We start from the raw sequence: 23,719 nt of genomic DNA on the forward strand, positions 1-23,719 counted from the left end.
TACTATCTATACCACACAAATATATAGAGAATCCTGGAAAGGCGCTGGGTCTGCCACGGCTGTCAGTGGCTATGTGGGGCCACATACAGCAAGCTAACGATTGCTGCATAATTGTTGTTGTAACAGTGTTATTGTTGTAACAGTTATCCAAGAACTTATCGAAGAATACAAAATGTGTTTCCTGATTAAACAAGCTGAAATAAGTGCAGTGGCACTGTGAATAATATTACCCTATGTGTTTTCAGGATGACGTGGAGCGGGAAATCGTCAGAAAAGAATAGCTTCAAAATCTTCTTTTATTATGAGTTACAAAATCACAGGCTGCAACACGTTTAGGGATTCCAAAACCACCCTGTAAACCTCACAAGAAAGTACAGGTTGCAGATCAATAAATATTCATCTGTAACAGATGAACAACTCAGACAGCTAAAATTTAGCTTCTGTCCCAGGGCCAGATACAGGCGTTGAACGTTGCCAAGACCCGACCTCTCGTACTATCACGCACACCAACCCAGTCTCACGGCACGTCATTTAATCTATTAGTTCGTGATCTGGGACACGTAATTTCAATTTTTTCGTGCGAAAAGCACAAATTTCAAACTTATTCGCCTACAGAGCAGCGCACCTGCATTAAATATATCTGTGAATTGTCACAATTTCTCAGAATCAAAGGTGAAAGTAGAAACGGGTGGCCAAAAGCTGTCATATTGTTAGAAATTTGTGCTTTTGGCACGAAAAAATTGAAATTACTTGTACCAGATCACAAATGAATGGATTAAATGACGTGACAGTGTCGCGTATTTCCGTGAGACTGGGTTGCGCACACGCACATAACATGTGGCAGCTGCTAATGAACTGTGTCATTCCCTACTGTGAACCATCTATTTATCTATCTACCTGCCTCACTCGCTTTCTAAGGACTTGTGCAATATTGGGTTATCATGTTTACAAGATATGTATTTAGATGTGTATTTATGTTTGTTTTTTATCATACTGTATATATTGTTTATGTATGTTCCTTGTCCTCTCTTTTTTAAGGGGGAGGGGGGAGCTCTCCCAAATTTCGCTGTACCCGTACCTGTCCCTGTAGCTTGACAAATAAAGAGCATTCATTCATGCTGAAATTGTGCAAATGAAAGCATTGCGCCCTAATGTTGGTGATGGCATGGTTACTGGTCATCTGCGATCCAGGAGCATCATTGTGCAGAGAAACCTCCTTCAACAGCCATTGCATAGGCTGGATTCAGAAGGGATCGGTCTACGATGGCTGACGACACTCCACTGACGCCTTTACTCTTTGCCTAGCCCAAATTTCACCCGACATGTGGATGGTAATCATACAGCAGTGCCATGGACGGCTACTGTAGAATGGTGATGTTCCCGAAGGGCTCAAACAACAACAGAGCTAACACGGTGACAACGGGACACTCCCATGCAGTGGAGGAGTTTAGCCAACGACTGCACCTTAGGACTGTTCTGGGGCAGAGAACACAGGAGTTTGGGAGGACATGAGGAGTGTCAGAGGAGAGTCCTCTCTGTGGTCACTGGAAGCTCTGCTCATGGCCAACGCGTGGAACGTTTTTACAGAGACTCCAAAAAAAATTGCTGAGCCATGATTTGGGGTCAAAAGGTAAACTTGACCCAAGCAACAACCAACGTCTTCTGTGTACGTTACATTAACCTCCCAAGAGTCAATAGAACACTTAAGGAGTTCAGAGCTCCACATAACCAATATCTACAGAACGAAGTGCTAGTCCCATCCAGCTCTATGGGGCAGGACCACACCTTCTGCTGCTCGTAATCCACAAACACCAGCAGTCTGTTACAGATGCATATGATACCATTTCAGATGGTTTGTCCCCTGATGTACAGACAACTGTTTGCACAAATGGAGCCAACTTATTTTCCAACCAGTAGGAAAATGATTGACAATAAGTTTCACAAGCTTTTTGGATCCCTCAATGGTGCATAGGGATTGAAATGGAAATTACAGATTCCCTGATAATCCAAATGTCACTCTGAATATGGCTGTAGTTTCTTGCCTTAGCAGTATTTCAGACCAGATGAGAACAATATTTTCCCAATAAGGCCATCTTTGGCTAATTTCGCTCTGCTGTCGTCTCTGCGTATGGTTATTTTGGACACTGATGAAAAGGGCAAGCATCGCAGAGTTCCAGCTGATCCTGGAACATTTTGTTGCGCCATGGATGGGAGAGATACCTGGATAAAGTATGCTTGAAGGATTAAAATGTGTGTTGATAGAATATAAACCTTAAGAGGCAATGAGGACAACCAATCCAGTAGGCATTGCCTAGCAGGACTGGACTTCACTCCATTCCCATCATAGACCATTTCAGATCATTTGACCAATCTCTGTGATGTAGTCGCTATTACTGCAGGTGGCATTGAAACCTACATTGAATAAAAGAGTAAATAAATGTTAAATAATTAAAGAATATGTATCATCCAGATAGAATACATTCCTCTGCCGAGAGCTATGATAAAGTGAATCATTCTTATGCTAGCTAACTGTATAAGCCATAGACTTATGGGGCATTTCAGTGTGAATTAAGACTCTTTTTACATTTTAACGATATATGTAGCCGGATTATGCCTTCCAGCTCACTTAAATTCAAGCCCTGCTATAAGGGTCCAAGGCCTGGTCCAAGGCACTTCGGCATCGTTCGGCAAACTACCGTCCACCCCCATGGCAGAGATGTCTGCATGGACACTTTCAATGCTTTTGATGTTAACATGGGCCCTACTTACCGCTGCCACAGCAGTGTGAGAAGAATTCCTGTAGATCGGACCTGCAGAGCTACTATGCAACCGCACGTCCTTTTATACTTTAGGATTTAGATTTAGATATAAGACTTCGATTAAGATATAAAATGAAAACTTCGATTTAGGATGTCGTTTTAGATTCAAGATTTAGATTGAACATATAACTATAATTTACGTTAAATTATCCGAAAAGGAGACATGAGAATCGCAGTGTATTTTGGAGGGTGTTTATTACACTGGGGAAAATAAAGCAAAGCTCGAGCCAAATCTAGAAAAAGTCAAGCACGTTCTTCACATCAAAAGTTTACAAACGGCGTGAGTGTTAGTCGGCCTATGCAAGTACATGTCACCAGCAGACCGCCTTGATTCGCACATTTCTAGCCCCATGGATGGAGGCTTAGGGCCCATGGTCTCCTGCCCCCACCCTGTGCCAAAGAGACGAGCCGTAGCAGAAACAAAGACGAGCCAACCGCTCTTTAAAAATAACTATTAACGCAGTGGCTTGAACTTCACACTAGCCCTCCTACATCCAGAGCTAGTGCATTGGGTTTACCAGCTCTTGTTTCTATAGGGGGATATTATGACGATCTACGTCAGGGGGGAGTAGGCAGCCAATCTGCTCGGGCACACTCGCGCAGACGCTCATCAACGACGACGAGGCGCGCGCCACCAGCAGAATCAGCACCACCGACACCACCACCAGCAGCATCAGTAGCAGCAGCAGCAGCCGCCCAGTCTCTCCGTCCTCCCTCTTCTTCCACATAGCTCAGTAGTGCTGACTCAGTGCCTTCCCGCCTGTCTCTGTGCCGCCGTCCTCCTCCATCCCAGCAGCAGCACTCAACGCACACAACGGAAAACATGGCTAAGACAGCGATCGGTGAGTCTCTTTTTGTATATATATATATATATATTATTTTTTTTGTGCGTTGGTCGGTTGTGTCGTGGTTGGTATACGCAGGCTTTGAGTTGGTTGGGGGGATTCTTGTGGCGACACCCACCCATGGCACAAAAGGCTGAGGTATTGGGGAGCGGTCAAACTCATTTACAAGTCAGGTGAAAACAAAGGGCGTTATGCGAATGTGTTTTTTAATGTTTATATCTCTGCAAAGAGAATGAACCCACGGTTGGATTTGTTGAAATGATAAAAGCCGACGATGGTTGAGATCGTTCTGGGCTTCAGTCAATCATTTCTAGGATGAGCAACACTGACGCATATTTTTCTGTCTTGGTGGGAAAAAAAAATCCAACGGAGTCAAAAGGAAATCAAATGCTTATCATTCACGTTGAACACGTATACCAGCCTTATCCTATTATTAAGGGAACAGCGGGTTTTATTCAATGCACAAGTGCTGCACCGTTTTGCTGCCGGACGCACACCCGTGCAGCATAATGCAGCGCCAGCGACCCCACCCAACATCTCGGCTCTCCGGCCCAAGCCAGCCTAACTGATGGATGCGGGATCAATCGACCGCGGAAAACGTGGTTATCACGACCAGACCCCCACATTGGAAGCATCCTGAACGGGCACTTTGGGTTTTATGCGACCTCTAAATGTGGGAGTGCGGATGAAATGTCATCTTGTAGTCTGGTATACGCACTTGTAATTGCTGAACAGAAGAAGGGAAGAATTTACGATTGGCGATAAATGAACGTGTCACGGATGTTACGGGAAGATGATATCATATATATGGTCGATCATGTACCAGGTTTACAACATTGACCTAGATTAGGTGTATTCTAATGTCCTAGTGGGCATCATTTAGACAAAATATTTCTGATATCACAGCACAATTTTTTTTTGTATGAGAGCATGTAATTGCAATTGCATCGCCTGCCATCATTACCAAAACGTAATTGACTATAATATTGTAATATTAATAATATTAAGTATATTAAATGATGATAGCTGCGTTTCTTAATTGTGGCCTCGTGGTCTCGTTTAGAGAATCGTCTTCCCCTGACTAGACTGGTGATGGATGGTGTCCAGCGCAGACAGACAGCAATATAGTTTTATCGCCGGCAGAGTCAACTAATCACTAGGGCCTAAGTGATATGTATCCCCCACCCCCTCTTTCGCCCACCCACCGACCCTCGCCCCCTCCCTGGTTCATCTCGTGTTGTTGAAAAGGATGCAGAATGGGATGGGCTCGAGCCAGACGCTCTTGAAAAAAAAGCCTATAGTCAGCTTTTATTGCGAACTCTTAGCACCCGCGCGCCCTGCTGCTGAAGATGGACGTCACGTGGTATTCCTGGTTCCCTCCGTCATTTTTTTTTTTTTTTTTGGTCGGAAGCATCACAATGGGCGTCCACTGGTTATGTAGACATACCTATGATAGTTTCGCAATGACTTTGAGTGACGGTCACTTTTAAAAGGGTCGTTCAATTTTGTAACAAAACATAAATAGAACTACACACTATTCAAAACCAAACCCAGTCTCTTGACGACTGAAACCCCTAGGTATAAGAGCATAGGTATATGACCCTTCGGTGGAGCTCGCCTCGTCCTGACCCATTAGGTGTGGTCAATCAATAGCTTTGTGTGGGGCAGAGTCTCCTCTGCAGCCAGCACACTCAGAGGGCGCCTCCATTCCCGGGTCCGTGTTGCTATTTACAAGGTGGCGACTCGCGGTATGAATCATGCAGTTCATCTCATCGCTTAGCCGCCCCTCTGCTCTAAACCCTGCAGTCAAACCAGGATATATTAGCCGGTTCCTGGCACACAGCTTAACACTCCACTGGCTTGGACATGGGCGTCAGCCACTTTTATGGTGATTATTTGTCTGCATCATTTCCCCTGATGAGGATATATAATATATTGCGATGCCCCCTGCAGACATATTTTAGTCGTCTAGCAACCAAGAGCTTCAGATGCTCCCCCTTTACTGTTTTTTCATCACATCTTCTACTGCGTCTCATTCTAAAGCCGGTTCCTTCAACAAGGCAACACGTTAACTACTAATGTGAGAGCTGCTCATATGCCCCACGCAATTGAGTTGATATATTGTCGGCTACCCTGGTTGTATTATGGGATATACTACCACAATGGGTTTCTGTGAAGTTTATCAGGCAATGTTTAAAGAGTGTTTCTGTTACTATCTCAGGTGGGTCAGCCTGGTGCATCTCTCCATCTACACAGGAGGATAGGATTACGGCCACCACATCTAGCCCACTACCAATCCTGCCCTTAACGACCCTATTCCCTGATATATGTGTCTGATGACATGCCCCATCATCGTAAACCCCTCTCCGATGCTACCTGCATAATATCTCCATTATATGGACGTCTGGTGCATGAGGCTTTACAGAGCCATCTATCTGCCAAGGCGCCCCGGCCCACACTCTGCAGCCGCTTGGTTACAGGGCCGAGAGGCGCAGTAAACACTGTAATATGAAAGCCCAGATTCCCTCAGACACCAGAGGCAATTACAGCGCTGTGCGGCTGTGTGTGTTGCTGTCTTTTGCTCCTTTTTTTATTGGGCGCAAGGTGCCGTGCCCGATCCTACCTCAACGCAAACCCTGCATACAGACTGAGAGATTGGATCGGATGAGAAAGAAAAAAAGATGTTGGAGAGAGAGCTTGACAAGTGCTGAGGAGCGATGATGAGAGCAGAGCGAGGCGTTCAGCCTCGGAGGAGGCCCTTGAGAGTGGGCTCAGAGTGTCCTAGTGACAGAGAGAGAGAGAGGGAGAGAGAGAGAGAGCATCCAAAAGAGATAGATAGATAGAGAGAGATATAGAGAGAGGGTGAGCACGCAATGGAGGGAGGGAGAGAGCGTGCAGTAGAGAGAGAGAGTGAGAGCGAAAGAGTGACATCTCTATTGTTAGAGGCTGAGGAAGTGGCGATGAAGAAAGAGATTGCGGGGGAGAGTGCATCAGCAACAGATGAAGCCGAAGGGGGGAGAGAGAGAGAGCAAGAGATGGATGAATGGAGGAGATGGTGGTAAGTCTGAAGGATACAAGCAAGAGGAGGATGAGGAGGGGTAGGAGAAGGAGGAAGAGGAGGATATTGACGATATGCTCAGCCAGCCTGATGGATGTGAGAAGGGAGTGCAGTGTGTGTGTGCGCACGCGTGCGTGTGTGCGTGTGCGTGTGCGTGTGCGTGTGCGTGTGCGTGTGCGTGTGTGTGTGTGTGTGTGCGTGTGTGTGCGTGTGTGCGTGGGGGCAGGAAGGGTCCTGCTGAGAGAGGCAGGAGGAGCAGCACCAGCTGGTGAGCCTTGCCGGCCTTGATGTTTGGTCATGTGACTCCCTCCCTGCCGCATCACGGCAGGACTGGCGGTCTGTTGCACGATGATACGTACAGCAGTAGAAATACAAATCTAGCACGGAATATACCATTTCTTAGGGGGGGTTTACAATGTATTGCTTGAGACAAAAGATCAAATAATTAATTGTAATTAGCATTTCTTCCTCCAGGACAATTGATTAATCATTAATCATTTTATTTTACTTTATTTTATTATTTTGTTTTTATTTGTAGTTTTATCCGAAGCCACATCCAGGAACATTTTAGATACTAAATGTTGATGGGAAACCTGACACAGGATTTAACAAAAAGGTATCCATATCCACATTTAATACTCTTTGGCAGTGGTCAACGTTCCTGGCAGTAAACATAGCAGTTACATTTCCGCTACGTTCAGCATTTCGTCAGCCAATAAACTCGACCACAAACAACGTCTCCCTGGTTGACAGGACACCACTAACCAACCAAGTAATGGGAATGGGAGAACCGACGTGACCCAGGGACACTTAACCTTGATGATCCACTCCGCTTCCTCGTCAATAGGTCCCGTCCTCACCTGTCAAGGGCTACTGATGGAGGGGAGGGGGGCGGATGCACCCCCCTCTGTTAGCTGAAATGGTCCGCTCCGCTAATTACTGTATATATTAAAGCTGCTTGCACCTGAGGTGGCTGCCTCCATTAGGGGGCCCGGGGGGGGAGACGGGTGGGAGGGAGGGAGGGAGGGGGGTGTATACCAGCGGGGGTCCGGGTGAGAGCCCATGTGGAACATTTTCTCCCTCCATCTTCTATTCTTTTCTCCACTGCCACTCCTCATGTTTTTGTTTCTTCTCTGTGATTTATGAACCCACCCTTGTTTAACACTTGCCCCGGGTTCACACACACACACACACACAGACATACACATACACACACACATATTAACACACACAAACACACACACAGATTTACACCCACCCACACACACACACACACAAGCCTACACACACACACACACAAACATAAATATGCACACACATACACACAAACACATATATATACCATAAATATATACATATTTACCCATACACACACACACATGCAGAAACACACAGGCACCACCGCATCTACTCCTACTCCTTACTCCTCCTCTCAAAATCCCTCCCTCAACATTATTCATTCTTTGTCAGTGCATGACACAACCACACCTTTCTCCCCTAGGCTCGCTCTATCTCGCCCATTCACTTCCTCTCTCTCCCACTCCCACCACCGCCCCCCGGGCTCTCCCCCCTCCCCCTCTGGGGAAGGGGTTAACAAGGCCACCGGAGAGCAGGGAGTGCTGCATGGGAGACTTGATCACATTACTGTGGCGTCTGCTGGTCTACAGCGCAGGGGCCTGAGGGATGAAAGAGTAAGGGAGGGAGAGAGTCAGAGAGGGGGGGGGGGAGATGGAGTTACAAAGAGAGAGAGAGGGAGAGAGAGAGAGAGAGAGATGGAGTAACAGAGGGATAGAGAGGGCGAGAGAGAGGTGGAGTAACACAGGGAGAGAGGGAGGGAGAGAAGTGGAGTAACACAGGGAGAGAGGGAGGGAGGGAGGGATGGATTCACAGAGAGGAGAGAGAGATGGAATAACAGAGATGGAGGGAGGGAGGGAGTAACAGAGAGAGCGAGAGAGAGAGGGAGGGAGGGAGGGAGAGGGGGCGATGGAGTAACAGAGAGGGAGAGAGGCAGAAAGAGATGGAGTAACAGAGAGATAGGGAGAGGGAGGGAGGAGGTAACAGAGAGAGATCCTAGCTTGGATACTGTACTGTGTACTCTGTTCAGACATGAATCAATATGGCAGACATGCCTGTCCCGTGGCGCTGTGTGATGGATTACGCCGTAGCGTACTGCCTCTTGGCACGCCGCTGTTCCACGGTGATGCACTGCGACTATACCCAACCCGCGCTACGACCTTATGCTAAGGAAGAGCACTGCGCTCATCCTGCAGTGGGCAGGACATATCCACCCAGCCTCTCCTAGACTGCCAAACAACCATGGGCCTACATTTAAAAATAGTATCAAAAATGATATTAGCAGAAGAAGCAAGGTTAAATAGGGTTAGTGGTGCCGTTTTTTTCCCTGGTATTTGACTGTATGCCCTCTGTAAAGGTTTTGCTGCTGGCTTTGGGGCCAGATATGGATCCTGCTGCGGCTCCTCTCATGTTATCTCTCTCATAGAGGGACTGCAGGCCAGGGGACTAGAAAGGCATATTGCTGCAATATACTGATAAAACAAAGCCTTCACTATCAGCATCCTCGTTGACCAAAACAATAGAATCCAATGGCTAAGTCATTGGCCTCAGCTTGATTTATTCAAGTGTTTTGAATGGCTCAGGCTTTCCCCGACAAACAAAACTGTAAGCATTATGGCTTGTTTCTTAATTGTACCTGTAGGCTTACTTTAACAACAGACCTCTCAGAACATTTTTGTCTCAAACAAAATGGCTGAGAGGCAAGGCACGCAGAGTTGGTAAATAAATGATACTGTAGATATGTGCTGCATAGCTAATAACGCGTGGGAAAGCCGATGGGGATGGCAGCTGCTCTCACTTTTTCTGTATGATGGGGGGGGAGGATTTGCAGCAAGTCAGGCCACCGTACAACAACAGCCTAAATTTATACCAGCACAGTGAGAACAAAGCACCCAAAATGGCTTCAAAACCCTGGGCAATACAACAGACCAGACCAGACAGCCTTTGAAGCAGAGGGTGTCTGTTTGAAGGTTTCGCTGAATATTTATTTTCCTTATCTGAAGATGAGATGTGATACAAAGGCCTCCTGAGGAGAGAGAAGTGGGTTAATGATATTGTGTGTGTGTGTGTATGGTATGTGTGTGTGTGTGAGGATACATGCATGTCGTAGAGATAACATCCTGTACAGACACACACAGACATTCAAGCACACACACACAAATGCGCACCCTCAAACACAAACACGCACACACACACTAACAATACTTTTTCAATCTTCCTCCCCAGCCTACAAAGAGAAGATGAAGGAGATCTCAGTTCTATCGCTGATCTGCTCCTGTCTCTATCCAGAGAGCCGCAAGGACATCCTGGGGGACTTTGAAGGTACGTTGGGACCTGTTGGAGACGCCAGCAAAAGTTCTCCACATTCAAACACCAAATACTTTAACATAGCTAGACACTTTTCAGTTTGCCAAGGCGTTGTGCAGAAGTAAGGATTTTGGAATTTACCTTCTCGTATATATATTTGACTTCTCTTTTATTGAATTTCTTTGTCGGTAAATGTCTTTCAAATGGGATTCCTGTGTATGCAAAGCACCCTGAAGTGTCTTTGTGTTTGAAGGGTGCTATAAACATCCCTTGCCTTTTTTCTCGAGATTAAGATAAGTCTAACCTTTCTCTTGAATCTGCACACATACTAACTAATTAAAGATGATTCTATAAGTCCAATACAATAAGTCTTATAAATGTAATCAGTCTAATACCACATGTATAATACTTCTGTTTTTTTGACCCCCCCTTTCTTCTTCCCTCCTTCCTTCCTTCCTACCTTCCTTCCTTCCTGCCTTCCTGCCTTCCTTCTGTCCTTTCCTGACGTTTCCAAAATTCAACCAATCACAGAGAAGCCCTCTGCTTTGCTCGCAGACATGGACATCAAGCCCATCAACAAGCGGGCCTCGGGCCAGGCCTTCGAGGTGATCCTGAAGTCCCCGTCCCCCGTGTCCGACGCCTCCCACTGTGTCACCACCCCTCCCAAGAAGGACATCTCCCTGGAGGACATCCAGAAGAAGCTGGAGGCGGCTGAGGACCGGAGGAGAGTAAGTCAACCTCTCCTTACTCTTCTTCTTCTCCCTCCAGCACCCAGCTGCCACCCGTCATCTGCCTGATGGATGATAACAGTAGGTGTCTCCAGGGCGACACACTAAGCCCCTTTTGCTCGCATGTGTGACTGAAAGACCAAGCTGTGCTTGCGCAAAAAAAAAAAACGTGAACCAATGCGAAGCACCTACATAGAGGATTTTGTTGAATTGAGTACGAAAAAATATATTGTTTGTTCTCATTTGTATACGTCTATGGTTGTTAATATTGCATTATGAGTATTTGTTTTACAAAATGATTTTAGGGGTGTGACGCTTCAGTGAATAGCAAAAAGCCGATCCATTCACCAACACCCATGTCTCTTTGTTAGCCCCTAACTCTTTAAACGTAGCAGACAGCCTTTGAGCCCCGTATAAAGCCCCAGGGTGGCAATCTCTGAGTTGAAAATCAATGAGAGAGATTATGCTGATTAGACGCAGGCGGCCAATGAAACTCATCATCATTTAATGAGCTTTGGTGCTGACACACCATGATTTGTTGCTTAGTTGGGTATGTTGTACAACTTATGATCCATGTTTAGTGGCTGGCTGCGTCATGATGGTGGTGGTGCTGTTGCCGATAAAGAGATGCCTCTGATCGGTCAATCGGCTAATTCCTGCGTTTCATTGATTGCTGCATCAATACAATCAACCATGAAGCTTAGGCATTGATCAGTCCCCCACCAACAGATCAATCAAAATATCAAAGGCTGCTTGTCAAAGGCCTTGTGTAGCTCAAAGCTTGCTTAAGGTCCTATGATATATTTAAATTCGCTTTGTTGCAATATAATAGATCTGTTCCAAAATAACAAGAATTCTCTCTCTCTCTCCCCCTCTATCGCCCCCCCCCGCTGTGCAGTCCCAGGAGGCCCAGGTGCTGCGGGCCCTGGCGGAGAAGAGGGACCACGAGCGCGACGTGCTGATGAAGGCCATGGAGGAGAACAGCAACTTCAGCCGCATGGCCGAGGAGAAGCTGCAGCTGAAGATGGAGCAGATCCAAGAGAACCGGATGGCCTACCTGGCCTCCATCATGGAGCGCCTGCAGGAGAAGGTGAGGAGGTGGAGGAGGAGGAAGAGGTGGGGGCAGATAGAGGGGGAGGAGGAGGACGAGGTGGGGGGAGTTAGAGGGGGAGGAGAAGGATGATGAGGAGGAGGAGGAGGATGAGGTGGAGGGAGAGAGAGGGGGGGAGGAGGAGGAGAAGAAGAAGGAGGAGGAGGAAGAAGAGGTGGGGGGAGAGAGGGGGAGGAGGAGGACGAGGTGGGGGGAGATAGAGGGGGAGGAGGAGGAGGTGGAGGAGGTGCGGGGAGAGTGGGGGGGAGTAGGAGGAGGAGTTGGGGGAGGGAGAAGAGAGAGGAGGAGAACCGCATGTCCTACCTGGCCTCCATCATGGAGCGCCTGCAGCAGAAGGTGAGGAGGAGGAGAAGGAGGTGGAAGAGGAGGAGGAGGAGGAGGAAGAGGAGGAGAGGGGGAGCAATAAGCATGGAGAGAGGACGTTGAGTCTCAATCGGTTAAAAACTAGCAACGCAGTGCAAGCCGAGTAGGAAAAGGGGAAAGATGAAGGGGAGGGAAGAGGAATGAGCTGTTGAAAAGAGAGGTAAGTAAGGATCAGGAGAGGAAGAGGAGGAGGAGGAAGGTCTTTCTAGGCAGAGAAGGAGTGGCAGCATGGGACTGCAAGGTAAAAGTCTCTCCCAAGCTAATGCTGGGGGAGAGAGAGAGAGAGAGAGAGAGAGAGAGAGAGAGAGAGAGAGAGAGAGAGAGAGAGAGAGAGAGAGAGAGAGAGAGAGTATATGAAGGTCAGTAATTTGCTGCAACCAAGCAAAAAATCCCCACAAGATCATAAAAAATGTAACGCGTGTGTGTTTGTCTCTGTGCGTCTTTGCGCGTGTGCGTGCGTGTCCGTGTGCGTGCGTAGGAGAAACATGCCCAGGAGGTGCGCAGGAACAAGGAGCTGAGGGAAGAGATCACAGCGTGAACACGCCAACACGCGACGCCGCCTGCCTCCCCTGTGCCAGATACACCCACATGACCCCCCCCTGAACCACCACCTGTTACCCTCTGACCCCCTGCCCACACCCTCCTCCTGCTACCCCTCCCCCGCCCAGCCACATCCCCACTCCGCCATCCACCCATACTACTACTACTACTACTATTACTACTACTACTACTCCTATTACTTCTACTACTACTACAAAACTATCAGCGCCTTGTGTGGGGGGAGCCGTTTAAAATTACAGATAGCATAGCGAAGCAGGGGGGGAAACAAAATAAAATTATTAAAAAAACGGAATAAAAAAAATGTGATTAATGTACCCCTCCTCTCCCCCCAAACAAAAGAATGTTTTTGCTCTGTTTCAAATGTGAGAAAAAAAAAAGAATTGACAGTGACAGTAGATATTGGTTTGTGTAAATACTTCTTTTTTTTGTTATATACTGTACGATTCAAGCAGCAAAAGTATTGATTGCCGTGTGCCATTTTATATATAATTTTCCTCTCCCTACATATATGGACGTAATCCTTCATTGGTTCATTCATTTCTATTGTTTGTTTTTCGTTGAAGTTTCTCTTGTACGGTAACAGGCTTTGGTGATTGTTGTGAGTTTGCTAGCTAGCTGACGTTTGTCGTAATTGGTCGCGTCCCAACTAGGCCCTGCCCCCCCCCCCTGTTCTCGTTCCCGCCCACTGCTGACCTGAACTTAAAGGTACAGGGTGCGTAACTACACCTGATCTAGAGACGGGAACGAGAGCATGGCGGTCAGCTGAGGTCTGTTTCTGTGTCCGTGTGGAGAACCTAAACATCGTATATCCACTCCCGGCAGGTGGTGGATGAGCGTAGGCCCACCAATAGGAAAAGACCAAGACTAGGACAGCATTTAAAATAGCCCTCTACTTCTCTACACTTTCCGCTGTCCAGACGCCTCTGCCTCTATATTACACTTCCGTCTGACACAGGTTTTAAAGAAACATACATAGGAATGTACTCACTCACTGGCTGTCCAGAAACGGGCCGGATTCAGCAAGTCACAGCAAACTATTGCTGAATTCTGTCTCCGTAGCAACACAGCTCATTCTCATCCCTGACCAATGGCTGGCCTCAGTTGGAAAAACAAACTGTCATCACGAAGATGACCGTACATTATCCATTCTGATGATTCGACCGTTAAAGTATTTGAATGCATGGCAACACATTTGACAGAATTATTGATTAAGAAAAACAGATGCATTTTCCAAGCACATGCCATTTTTGTCAGAAAAGTAAAAGGCTACAGTGTAACATCCGCTTCTAGTGAAGTAACCATTCCCATATTATATTGTGTGGATCACATTACATACCTGTGTACTTTGTGCCAGATAGTAGGAGCAATGCCAAATCTGAGAAACAAACCTTTTCCTTATGAATATGTCAGTATTTGTTCACTATTGGATGCCCGCCAAATGAAAGAACTCGTTCATTCAAAATAAACACAATTAGAAATGTTGAAGCCATACACAATAAGTAATCGCTTGGAATATGTCAAGCCTACACAATATTATCTGAAACACTCGTATCGCACATTACCAGGGATGTTAATGCATGGGTTCGAGACCCAGCAGTCACATTGACACTGCTGGCCTTTTTGAGTGTGTGTATGTATTTCATGGAAGGGTGGGTAGATAGATTACATTAGTGCCACATGCTTTTTTTCTCTGGTTAAAAATACAACGCAAAGTATAATGTCACTCATCATCACTTACAGTACACTATGTGGTTAAAGGCTACTGAATATCTGTTGCACATGGTGAACATGCACATGCACATCAGAAATTCGCCACACCTACTTGCCTGCCCGCCTTTCTCTCTCTCTTGCCGTCTGTGTGTTTCCCCTTCTCCATGTGTACCTTTGTGAGCAAGCAGTGGTTATTAAAGATTTGGGATTCATGGAATGAAATTGGAATTAAGTGTGGATCTTTTTTCATCTATATGTGACGGTTGGGATTACTACCGCCGCCTTGTAGGGGTAACACAGTTCTTGGTCTGGAGAACTCTGAGTGATACAGGAACTAGGTCCCCCACACCCAATGCCTATGGCTTCAATGTCCAGGTGAGTGGACACGTTGCGCGCTGTTTAGCCGTCTAGATCCACGGTAGCTTACTAGACAGGGGAGAGGTAGGATTCAGGATGTCCTGAGGGATCGCCTAAAGTGTGTGTGTGCAGTGTTTGCGACCTGACAACCCCCCCCCCAACTTTACTGAGGTTTGGCTAAACAGGTGAAGCGCCCCTACCCCCAGATAAGTAGCCCAATACAAAGTAAATAAAATAGAAAATGTCTGTCCTTTGCCTGTGATGATTACTTAACATGAAACACAGCTAACTTCAGAGAAATGGTTCAAAAGACACTTGTTCAACACAGTATACATACATTGGTTCCAATCAACAGTAATATTTAAACCAGGAAAACATTAATCACATTTCAATGTTAAATAACCCGACGTGCATTTAACGTTCGCATCACCATCACAATCACAATCCAATTATAACACTTTATATATACAATAACAATTATAATACTCGGGCAAGAAAGACACTTGTTCTTCAGTCCTGAACAGGGGTATGTGCACGGAATGCACAGCGGTGCAATGTTCCTTCCAGCGCAGTGCGTGTGGATGTGTGTGTGGGTGGGTGCGTGTGTGTTAGTTCGTTCAGTCACAGTTCTGTTCGGGCTGCGCACGGTGTGTGTGTGTGTGTCTTCTGTTTCAGTGTAAATGGTTAGGTGGGGTGCAGGGGTTACGATACCGCAGCAGAGATCGCACTTCGTGATGTGCGATGGCTGGCACGTCCCCAGCTTTCGGGCAGCTCTAGGCAACCACGTAGGACATCACACGGAGGGTCTCTTTTCCCCGTCGCTTTCACCGACGTCCAGGCACACTAACGAAACACCCAAAACCGCCGCACCACTCTCAGCAACCGAGCCGACGCAAAACCCAACCCTCAACTTGGTACTAGACCTAACAAAAAAAAAAAAAAAACGGAAAAACCAGCATACAACCGCACCACCTCGCCGTGCACACCGCCGGTGTGCATGTGGCACTAATGTAATCTATCCCTCACTCTCTTCCCGCCTGTTTTCCTCTCCGGTGCACGTGATGCGTCTTATAGGCGCAGTCTATATTTGTACCTGTTACATATTGTGGCGAGCAGCACGGGAAGGACGAGACGGGAGCCCAGGTTAAGCGTATACGCAACTCTTGTGCCCCATACACCGCACGACTCCGAGAGTTGCCTTTATTGAACGACCCCAAATGTAACAGAAACACGGCACACCTGACCAACACACACAACTCTCTCACTAATGGTCCCGATCACACTACACGTCACACAACAATGGAACACACAATTAACACACAACCAATAAAGACCCCAAACCCGTTAACCCCACTTAACCTAACAACAAAACAAGTTGACAAAAGCCCCTTTTGTCAACTGACAACCCCATTTCCCAGGATCCCCTGCGCGACCCCGGAGGAGTCGCCACAATATATAGTTCAACCTTTTCACATAAAAACTAGGTTAAAAAAAACTTGGTTTCAATGGAGAGAAAATAATTATTTTCTGGTCCCAGTCTTTATATGCCCCGGATACACATATGTTGTTTGTGGATTTAAATGATCATTTTTCGTGCAAAGAAAACTAACAATTTTTGTGAAGAAGTTTGATAATGTTATAGGTTTGTTCCAAGGGGAGGATAAAAGCATCGAAAGAGGTGAAAAACATTATAAGTCGGGGCATGTGGAGAGTTTCTGTTATGCCGATGGGGAGATTGTCGGTCTTGTCCACGCCAGTCGCAGGGAGCGTGACGTCACATACGAGACCTGTAGTCTTTCTCATTGTGTTTTCTCTACAGCCTTTAACTGAAACATTGCACAATAAACGGTCAAACTCTTGACATGAAAAATGATCATTTAAATCCACAAACAACATATGTGTGTAATCCAGGGCATATAAAGAATGGGACCATAAAATAATTACTTTCTCTCCATTGAAATCCATTCATATTTTTCGATCTCATAGGTCCCATGGACTCTATCGGAAGGGGCGTGACTTCGCCACTCCATAGCAGTTCACGCGATTTGACAAGACTCACAAATGGAAATGACCATTTGGCGAAATCTGGCGATTTAGCTGGTAATATCCAACGTGCGGTTGCACCTGCAGTATCAACAGCTCTGCAGGTATATATTGACTATGTCGCCCCCGAAATATGTCTGTTTAGCAGTCAGAATCAATTATATGTAGGATAATTAACATATCCGTTGTATGGATTAGGGAGTTCGATTTAGGCTATGAAATGTAGATTCAGATTTAGGATTTAGATTTCAACATATAATTCTACTTTTATATTTGTGAAAAAGTGACATGAAAATTGAAGTTTAGTTTGGAGGAGTGTTTATTTGCTAAATCTGGGAACAATTACGCAAATTTCGATCTAAATCTGGAACAAGTGAAGCACGTTTTTGAGCATCAAAAGTTTACAAAGCGCATCCCATGGAATATAAACGTTTATGAAAGGTAATAGTCTAGCAGCAGAAGCCCTCAGGTTTTGAGATACCCCCACCCGACTTAGAACTAAACGCAACCATCTTTTTTCTTATCTTTAGGGTCCCCCATTAATGAAATGGAGTGTTGCGAAGTTTTCTTTTGGGGGAAAAATGTGGTTTTGAGCTATTCTTTAGACCTACCCCAATCTCTGAAAAAGGCTAATCCGAATAGGACAAAGTTGACAAAAAAGCCTATAACATGAGAATGCCCACTCTTATCTCCATCAGAACTGCTGAGGTATGAACCAGGTGTCTACCCTACATCACCAAATAGTCAGAATGTAATTTACCTGAAGAAACACTGATACATAGTCCTTTAAACATACCATTGTTTAGGCGGAACTGTACTTTTGTGGTGGACTCCTTTACCTTATCGCATTTGTCATGAAAACATTTAGATTTATGTCAAGTAAGCTGTTACTGCTTTGCCAAAGATGCTGTTAAACAACAGCCAGTGATTGTGTGGAGAGATCTTGTACAGTTTTATTGCAAATCAGACTTCTTTAGATATACCATTCTCTGAGATAGTCAAATTAAGTAACTTAATGGAAGATAGTTGACATACGGTACTGTAGACTGAGTTGATGATGGTCATTATATTTTGCTAAAGAAAGTCCAGGTGCTTGTACACTCAGAATGTGAGTAACCTAATAGGGTAACTACATTTAAGGTCTATGAAACAAAGACAGAAATACAAGGCATGCATAGACTTCTGAGTTTTATTGAACCATTTAAATCAGCATCTCCTATCTCAATGTCATGTTGATAAAATACAAACAAAAATTATAGTGGGTAATAATAATACTAAGGGTAATAATAATAATAATAATAATAATAAATCTCAACGTGCCTTATGCCATTTCAGAAAACACAAATAGGAAAATCAAATGTAAAACAAACAAAACATATTTTTCTTTGTGTGTGTGTTTCAGTCAATATTAGGCTCTTCACTGTCACTGTCTTATGAATCTGGTTGGCTATTTTCAAGGGCTTTCATTTCAGCTATGTACACTGGCATGTACTTGGAGTAGTTTGTCCTGCCAGCAGCCCGGAACCATGGTATTGCTTCTGACATGCAGTTGAGATGAAGTTCAAAGTTAGCGTCACGCTCTGAACGTAGCATTCTGAGTAAGAGATCAGCCCCTTCGATGAAATGTAGCCAGTACTTGAAAGTTTCTGATTGTTGAATTCCACTCTCTGAAAACTGCTGTATTTTAGTCTTCAGAACAGGAAGGCTGGTCTCCAATTCTTTTAAGAGGTTCATGGCAGAGGCCTTATCATTGCCATGGAAGGCATGCTGAATATCTTGCAGAAGTTGTTCTTGTGCATCAGTCATTAGACTTTGGCCTTGCTTGTCAAGCCAGGATGCCATCGCTGTCCAAAAGAGCCTAAGCAGAGCCTCTGATACGAGCTTGATGCACCTAACACCTCTTGCGAGTTGTTTCCCCTGAAGCATCTGTCGAGCTGATGCCTCAGCATACACACCAGACTCAGTTATGATGTCAAAGAGACCACCGTCAGCAAAAACCTTTCCAATGCTTGCCAGAAAGGCCATGGTTATGTGCATGCCTCCCATTCTCATTGTAACCTTCCCATCTAAAGTCTCAGGTTTACTCCATATAATCTGTTGCGCTTTGCTGTAGATGGCAAGATCAGCAGTAACAAGAATGTGGCTCTGTCCAAGTTCTTCAGCAAGCTTTGTCAGCTGCAAGAGGGATGTGTATATGGTGGACAGGTCAGATGGTGAAGCTCTTATGAAGGGCATATATAGTACCGTGGCTACTGGGATGTCTGACATCGATATGTATGCATTGAAAGCAGACCATCCAGGAATCCTCTGCTCTCTCTCTTTCGCGATACGGCTCACCTTCCAAAGCAAGTCTTGGTCCTCTGCTCCTTGAGCTTTGGTTTGGTCTGACTTGAGGAGTTGTGGCTGAACCGCCGGAGGTTCAGGTCGCCTTGGTGGCTTGATGTACCTGAAATCAGAAGGAAAGGATCTTAGCATCCGATACATATGACATGAAATAACAAGGACAATGAAAAATATTACATTTTGACATTAATAAAACTAAAATTTGCTTTAATAATAATATAATCTTTATTTATTTATATTCATTTTTGTAAATAGATAACAATTTGACAACAACATTTACCTATGAACTTCTTCAATGTCCAAATCACAGTTTAGAGCTGTGAGAGATCTTTCTGGAATTCTCTTGATGGGGTTGTGTACTGTAGTAACATCACCTCTTCTGTACACAACCATTGCCATGGCATGTGTGGTATTCTTTCCATCCAGTGTCTCTTCATTCTGGTCAAAGTTGTCAATAGCAGCATCAATTATGCCATTATCTGTTGTACTTGACAGGCCATTTGGGATGTAAACGCCTTTGCTCCTCTGCAATTGATCTGCTGCTACAGATGTGAGAATCTGCCGCACTTCAGTGTAAGAGACACAATGACCCATTGTGTGTAGCTTGTTGATAATGGCCTTGCTCCCAAACTCATGATGGATCATGACGCCCAGTCCAAGTGTGATAGGTGTACGGATGTTGCAGCACTGGGCAATTAGACAAAATGTTATAACACGTATGTTATCTTTTGTCGCTGGGTCGTCATTACAGGTCAGCACTTTTTTAATGCATGTGGACTAACACACCAGTTCACAAAATCATATAAAATGTCTGGTACATATTTACTGCACTCGACTGGGGACATCTTATCACTGCTTATGTAGAATTGAGGCTCATGCTCTACATTTTCCATAGCTTTCCTTAATATACCTGCAGCCTGGTGTAGGATTTGTGTATCAGTTAGAGACTCTCTTCTCTGTGGCGGCAATGTCTCCCTATCTTCTGTAACTTTTTCTCTGAGAAGAGCCGCTTCTTTCATTGCTTGACCAACTGTAATGGCACCAGAACAGATCAGATCTGATTTTCCAGGACGTTCAATGAAGATAAGTTTCTCTCCATGTTGGTTCAACTTTGCTTTGAGTCTCCAAGCTGGATACTTCGCAGGTTCTTGAGTAGTGCTTATTTTTCCCACATAGCTCTGAGTTAGAGCACTTAGTGTGGTAACTGTCATCTTCTTGGAAAACAAGGTCTTACTTAATTCTTCAGTTAGCTCAATGAAAGCTTTTTCATGTTCATTTAATTTATTTTCTGAAAGATGTTTGTTTCTGGCTGCTGTGATGTTATTTTTTGAAATGTAGTGTCCTAGGCAGCTCTTGTGGTACTTTGCATCATACGCAAATAGGTCGACATGATTCAGCATGCGAAGATGAATTTTCTCATCAAACCTCTCTGCGGCTGCATCGAGGACCTTTGACCTTGTGCTTTCTCCTGTACCAGTGCTTATAGGGGTCAGGCCTTCTTTCTTTGTGGCTTTCTGGCTGCAAATGAAGCACTGGCTGCGGATGTCAAATCCTGGCTCTCTGGTCAGTCTTTTGCTCTGATATTGCCCCTTGGCTGGTTCTTGCTCAATGGCAGTACGCTGATAGTGACTCGAACTAGAATAACTAGCCCTGCATGACTTGTGATATGAAGCTTTAAACTTAAAGGACAAGATGTCATCCGAGTGGGGGGATATCCTCTCATGGACTTCATCACCACGTTCCTGAGCAACCTTCAATATTGTTGTGAGTCCTTCTAAGGTAGGTTTCCTGACATATGGATTCTTCTTATCTCCTTCTAGAGGCTTTTCACATATTAAGCACAACTTGTCATCAAGTTGTGCATTGCTTGCCATCTCTGTTGGATCCATTTTTACTGTGAACTGTGAAAAATATAACTATTAATTTTACTCATGTTCTTGGTAACATAAAATAGGCCTCAAATTTAAACTTTTCAAAAAGAGTAGTATTACATTTGTATAAATTTGTGTCTTACCCATTATCGGTCATCTTATTGGTGGTCCTTGGTTAGATTTTCCTGGTTAGATCAGTGCATATATCTCCTCTTGGACAGCCAGGTGTAATGATTTAGCTAACAGCTTATTTAGCTAACAAACCACAGTTCTTCCCCTGCTGTCATTGGTTGAACTGAATTGGCTTCAATTTACTGCTTAAAGTAACTACTAAATCTCAATCATCTATTTGTGATTGGCTCTCTGTATTTAGGCCCCTGCAATTCTCTGTGCACCTTTGGATAAAACATATATTACTTCTGAAATCATAAATTAATATTTCCACTATTCATTACATGGCTTTATGTTGCCCCTGCCGCATACATCATGTGTGATTGAATATGGCATTGTGCTTTGCTCACATATATAATTGCCTCAATCCAGGGATTGAGTACTGTATGTAATCCAACAATGTCAACTCAGACAGAGAACAGTTAGTCTCATTTTCTATGCACTCAGTACAAGATATCTTCACACAACCAACTTGTTATTGTTTAATAGCATCCTAGGTGATGGAGTAGCAGCTATTTGACATAAATGTATGTTTTTCTTTGGTAAATGAGAGAAAGTAAAGAAGTCCTCACTAAGAAAGTACAATTTCCGCCTAAACTAAAGTTATGTTAAAGGACTGTTATTCAGTATTCCTTTTGGTAAATTACATTCTGACTTTTTAGTGATGTAGGCTAGACACCTGGTTCATACCTCAGCAATTCTGATGGAGATAAGAGTGAGCATTCTCATGTTATAGGCTTTTTGGTCACCTTTGCCCTATTCAGATTTGCTTTTTTCAGGGATTGGAGCAGGTCTAAAGAATAGCCCAAAAACACATTTTCCCCCCAAAAGAAAGTTTCGCAACACTCCATTTCATTAATGGGAGACCTTAAAGATAAGAAAAAACATGGTTGCGTTTAGTTCTAAGTCGGGTGGGGGTATCTCAAAAACTAAGGCCTTTTTTGACATCTTGCTACTTGACTATAAACATTGTCACTTATGAAGACAGACAGTACTGATTTGGGCCACCGGGGGGAGACAAGACCTAACTAGTTGGTTTCTAAGGGTCTGTCTGGCTTACATGTATTTCTACGGTTACATCACTGTCCCTGTCGTTCAAATTCCAAAAATGACTAAACGGTTAAGGTAAAGGAAAAAAAGTGAATAGAAAATCGACAACTAAAGGTACAGAGAGGGTCGATTGGGACACAGAGTAGTCCAGAGATAGAGAGAGAGGCCAATAGCGATACAGAAAGACAGAGAGAGCAAGAGAGAGAGAGAGAGTAGGAGTGGACAACAGAAGGTGCAGCTGGTATGAACTGAAATGATGGCAGAGAGACAAAGCTGCTCTGTGCACTTTCTCACACTCACTCTTTCCCTCTTGTTCACACACACAAATACACAAAATCAAAACATGCACACACACACACACACACACACACACACACACACACACACACACACACACACACACACACACACACACACACACACACACACACACACACATCACCCTTCCCTTTCCCTTTGAGCTGCCCTCCATCCTCCACCCTTTGCCCTTTATCCCTTCTTCTTCTGGCCTTTCATTTGCCACATCCAAACTTCTCCATCCATCCCCTCTCTCTCTCTCTCCCCTCTCTCCTCCCCTCTCTCCCTCCCCTCCCTTCATCCCCTCCCTCCATCTCCTCTCTCCCTCCCCTCCCTCCATCTCCTCTCTCCATCTCCTCACTCTCTCTCTCCTCCCCTCTCTCTCCCCTCTCTCCCTCCCCTCCCTTCATCCCCTCGCTCCATCTCCTCTCTCCATCCCCTCCCTCCATCTCCTCTCTCCTTCTCCTCACTCTCTCCCTCCCCTGTCTCCTCCCCTCTCTCCCATCCCTCCAACCCCTCTCTCCTCCTCCAGGTCTCCCTCTTCTCTGGTTCCCACACGGCACCCAGCGACCTGTAGGGGCCAGCAGGGCCACTGTGGTCCAGGATATCCCCTCCTTGTTAATGGTTTCCTGTACACACAAACCCTAACACACACACACACACACACACACACACACACACACACACACACACACACACACACACACACACATACACACACACACACACACACACACACACAGAAGTCTGATGAGAGAACAGTTACAGGCCTAATCTGATATGAGGCACTGCCATACACACACACACACACACACACACACACACGCACACACATGCACACACACACACACACACACACACAAACAGACACACACAGGCACGTGCACACATACAACAACACACACATACACACACACACACACAAAGACACACAAACACTTACCTTGCTTATACCTTCAAACACACTCAAATGGGTTGAATCCCACAAGAACGCACCACTTAAACCACAGC

The 23,719-nt window shown here is 45.1% G+C and overlaps 1 protein-coding gene across 1 annotated transcript; it reads left to right on the forward strand.

Moving 5' to 3' along the window:
* Positions 1-3,557: 3,557 nt before the first annotated feature.
* Positions 3,558-12,843, forward strand: stmn2b (stathmin 2b; the record flags this gene model as incomplete). The annotated part of the gene is made up of 5 exons (XM_079749114.1): positions 3,558-3,661; positions 10,023-10,118; positions 10,659-10,831; positions 11,730-11,921; positions 12,784-12,843. The coding sequence occupies exons 1-5, from the start codon at positions 3,643-3,645 to the stop codon at positions 12,841-12,843; spliced, it is 540 nt and encodes a 179-aa protein (XP_079605240.1). The 5' UTR covers positions 3,558-3,642.
* Positions 12,844-23,719: the final 10,876 nt, after the last annotated feature.

The sequence above is a fragment of the Pollachius pollachius genome, assembly GCF_949987615.1.
Source record: "Pollachius pollachius genome assembly, chromosome: 13".
Lineage (NCBI taxonomy): Eukaryota > Metazoa > Chordata > Actinopteri > Gadiformes > Gadidae > Pollachius > Pollachius pollachius.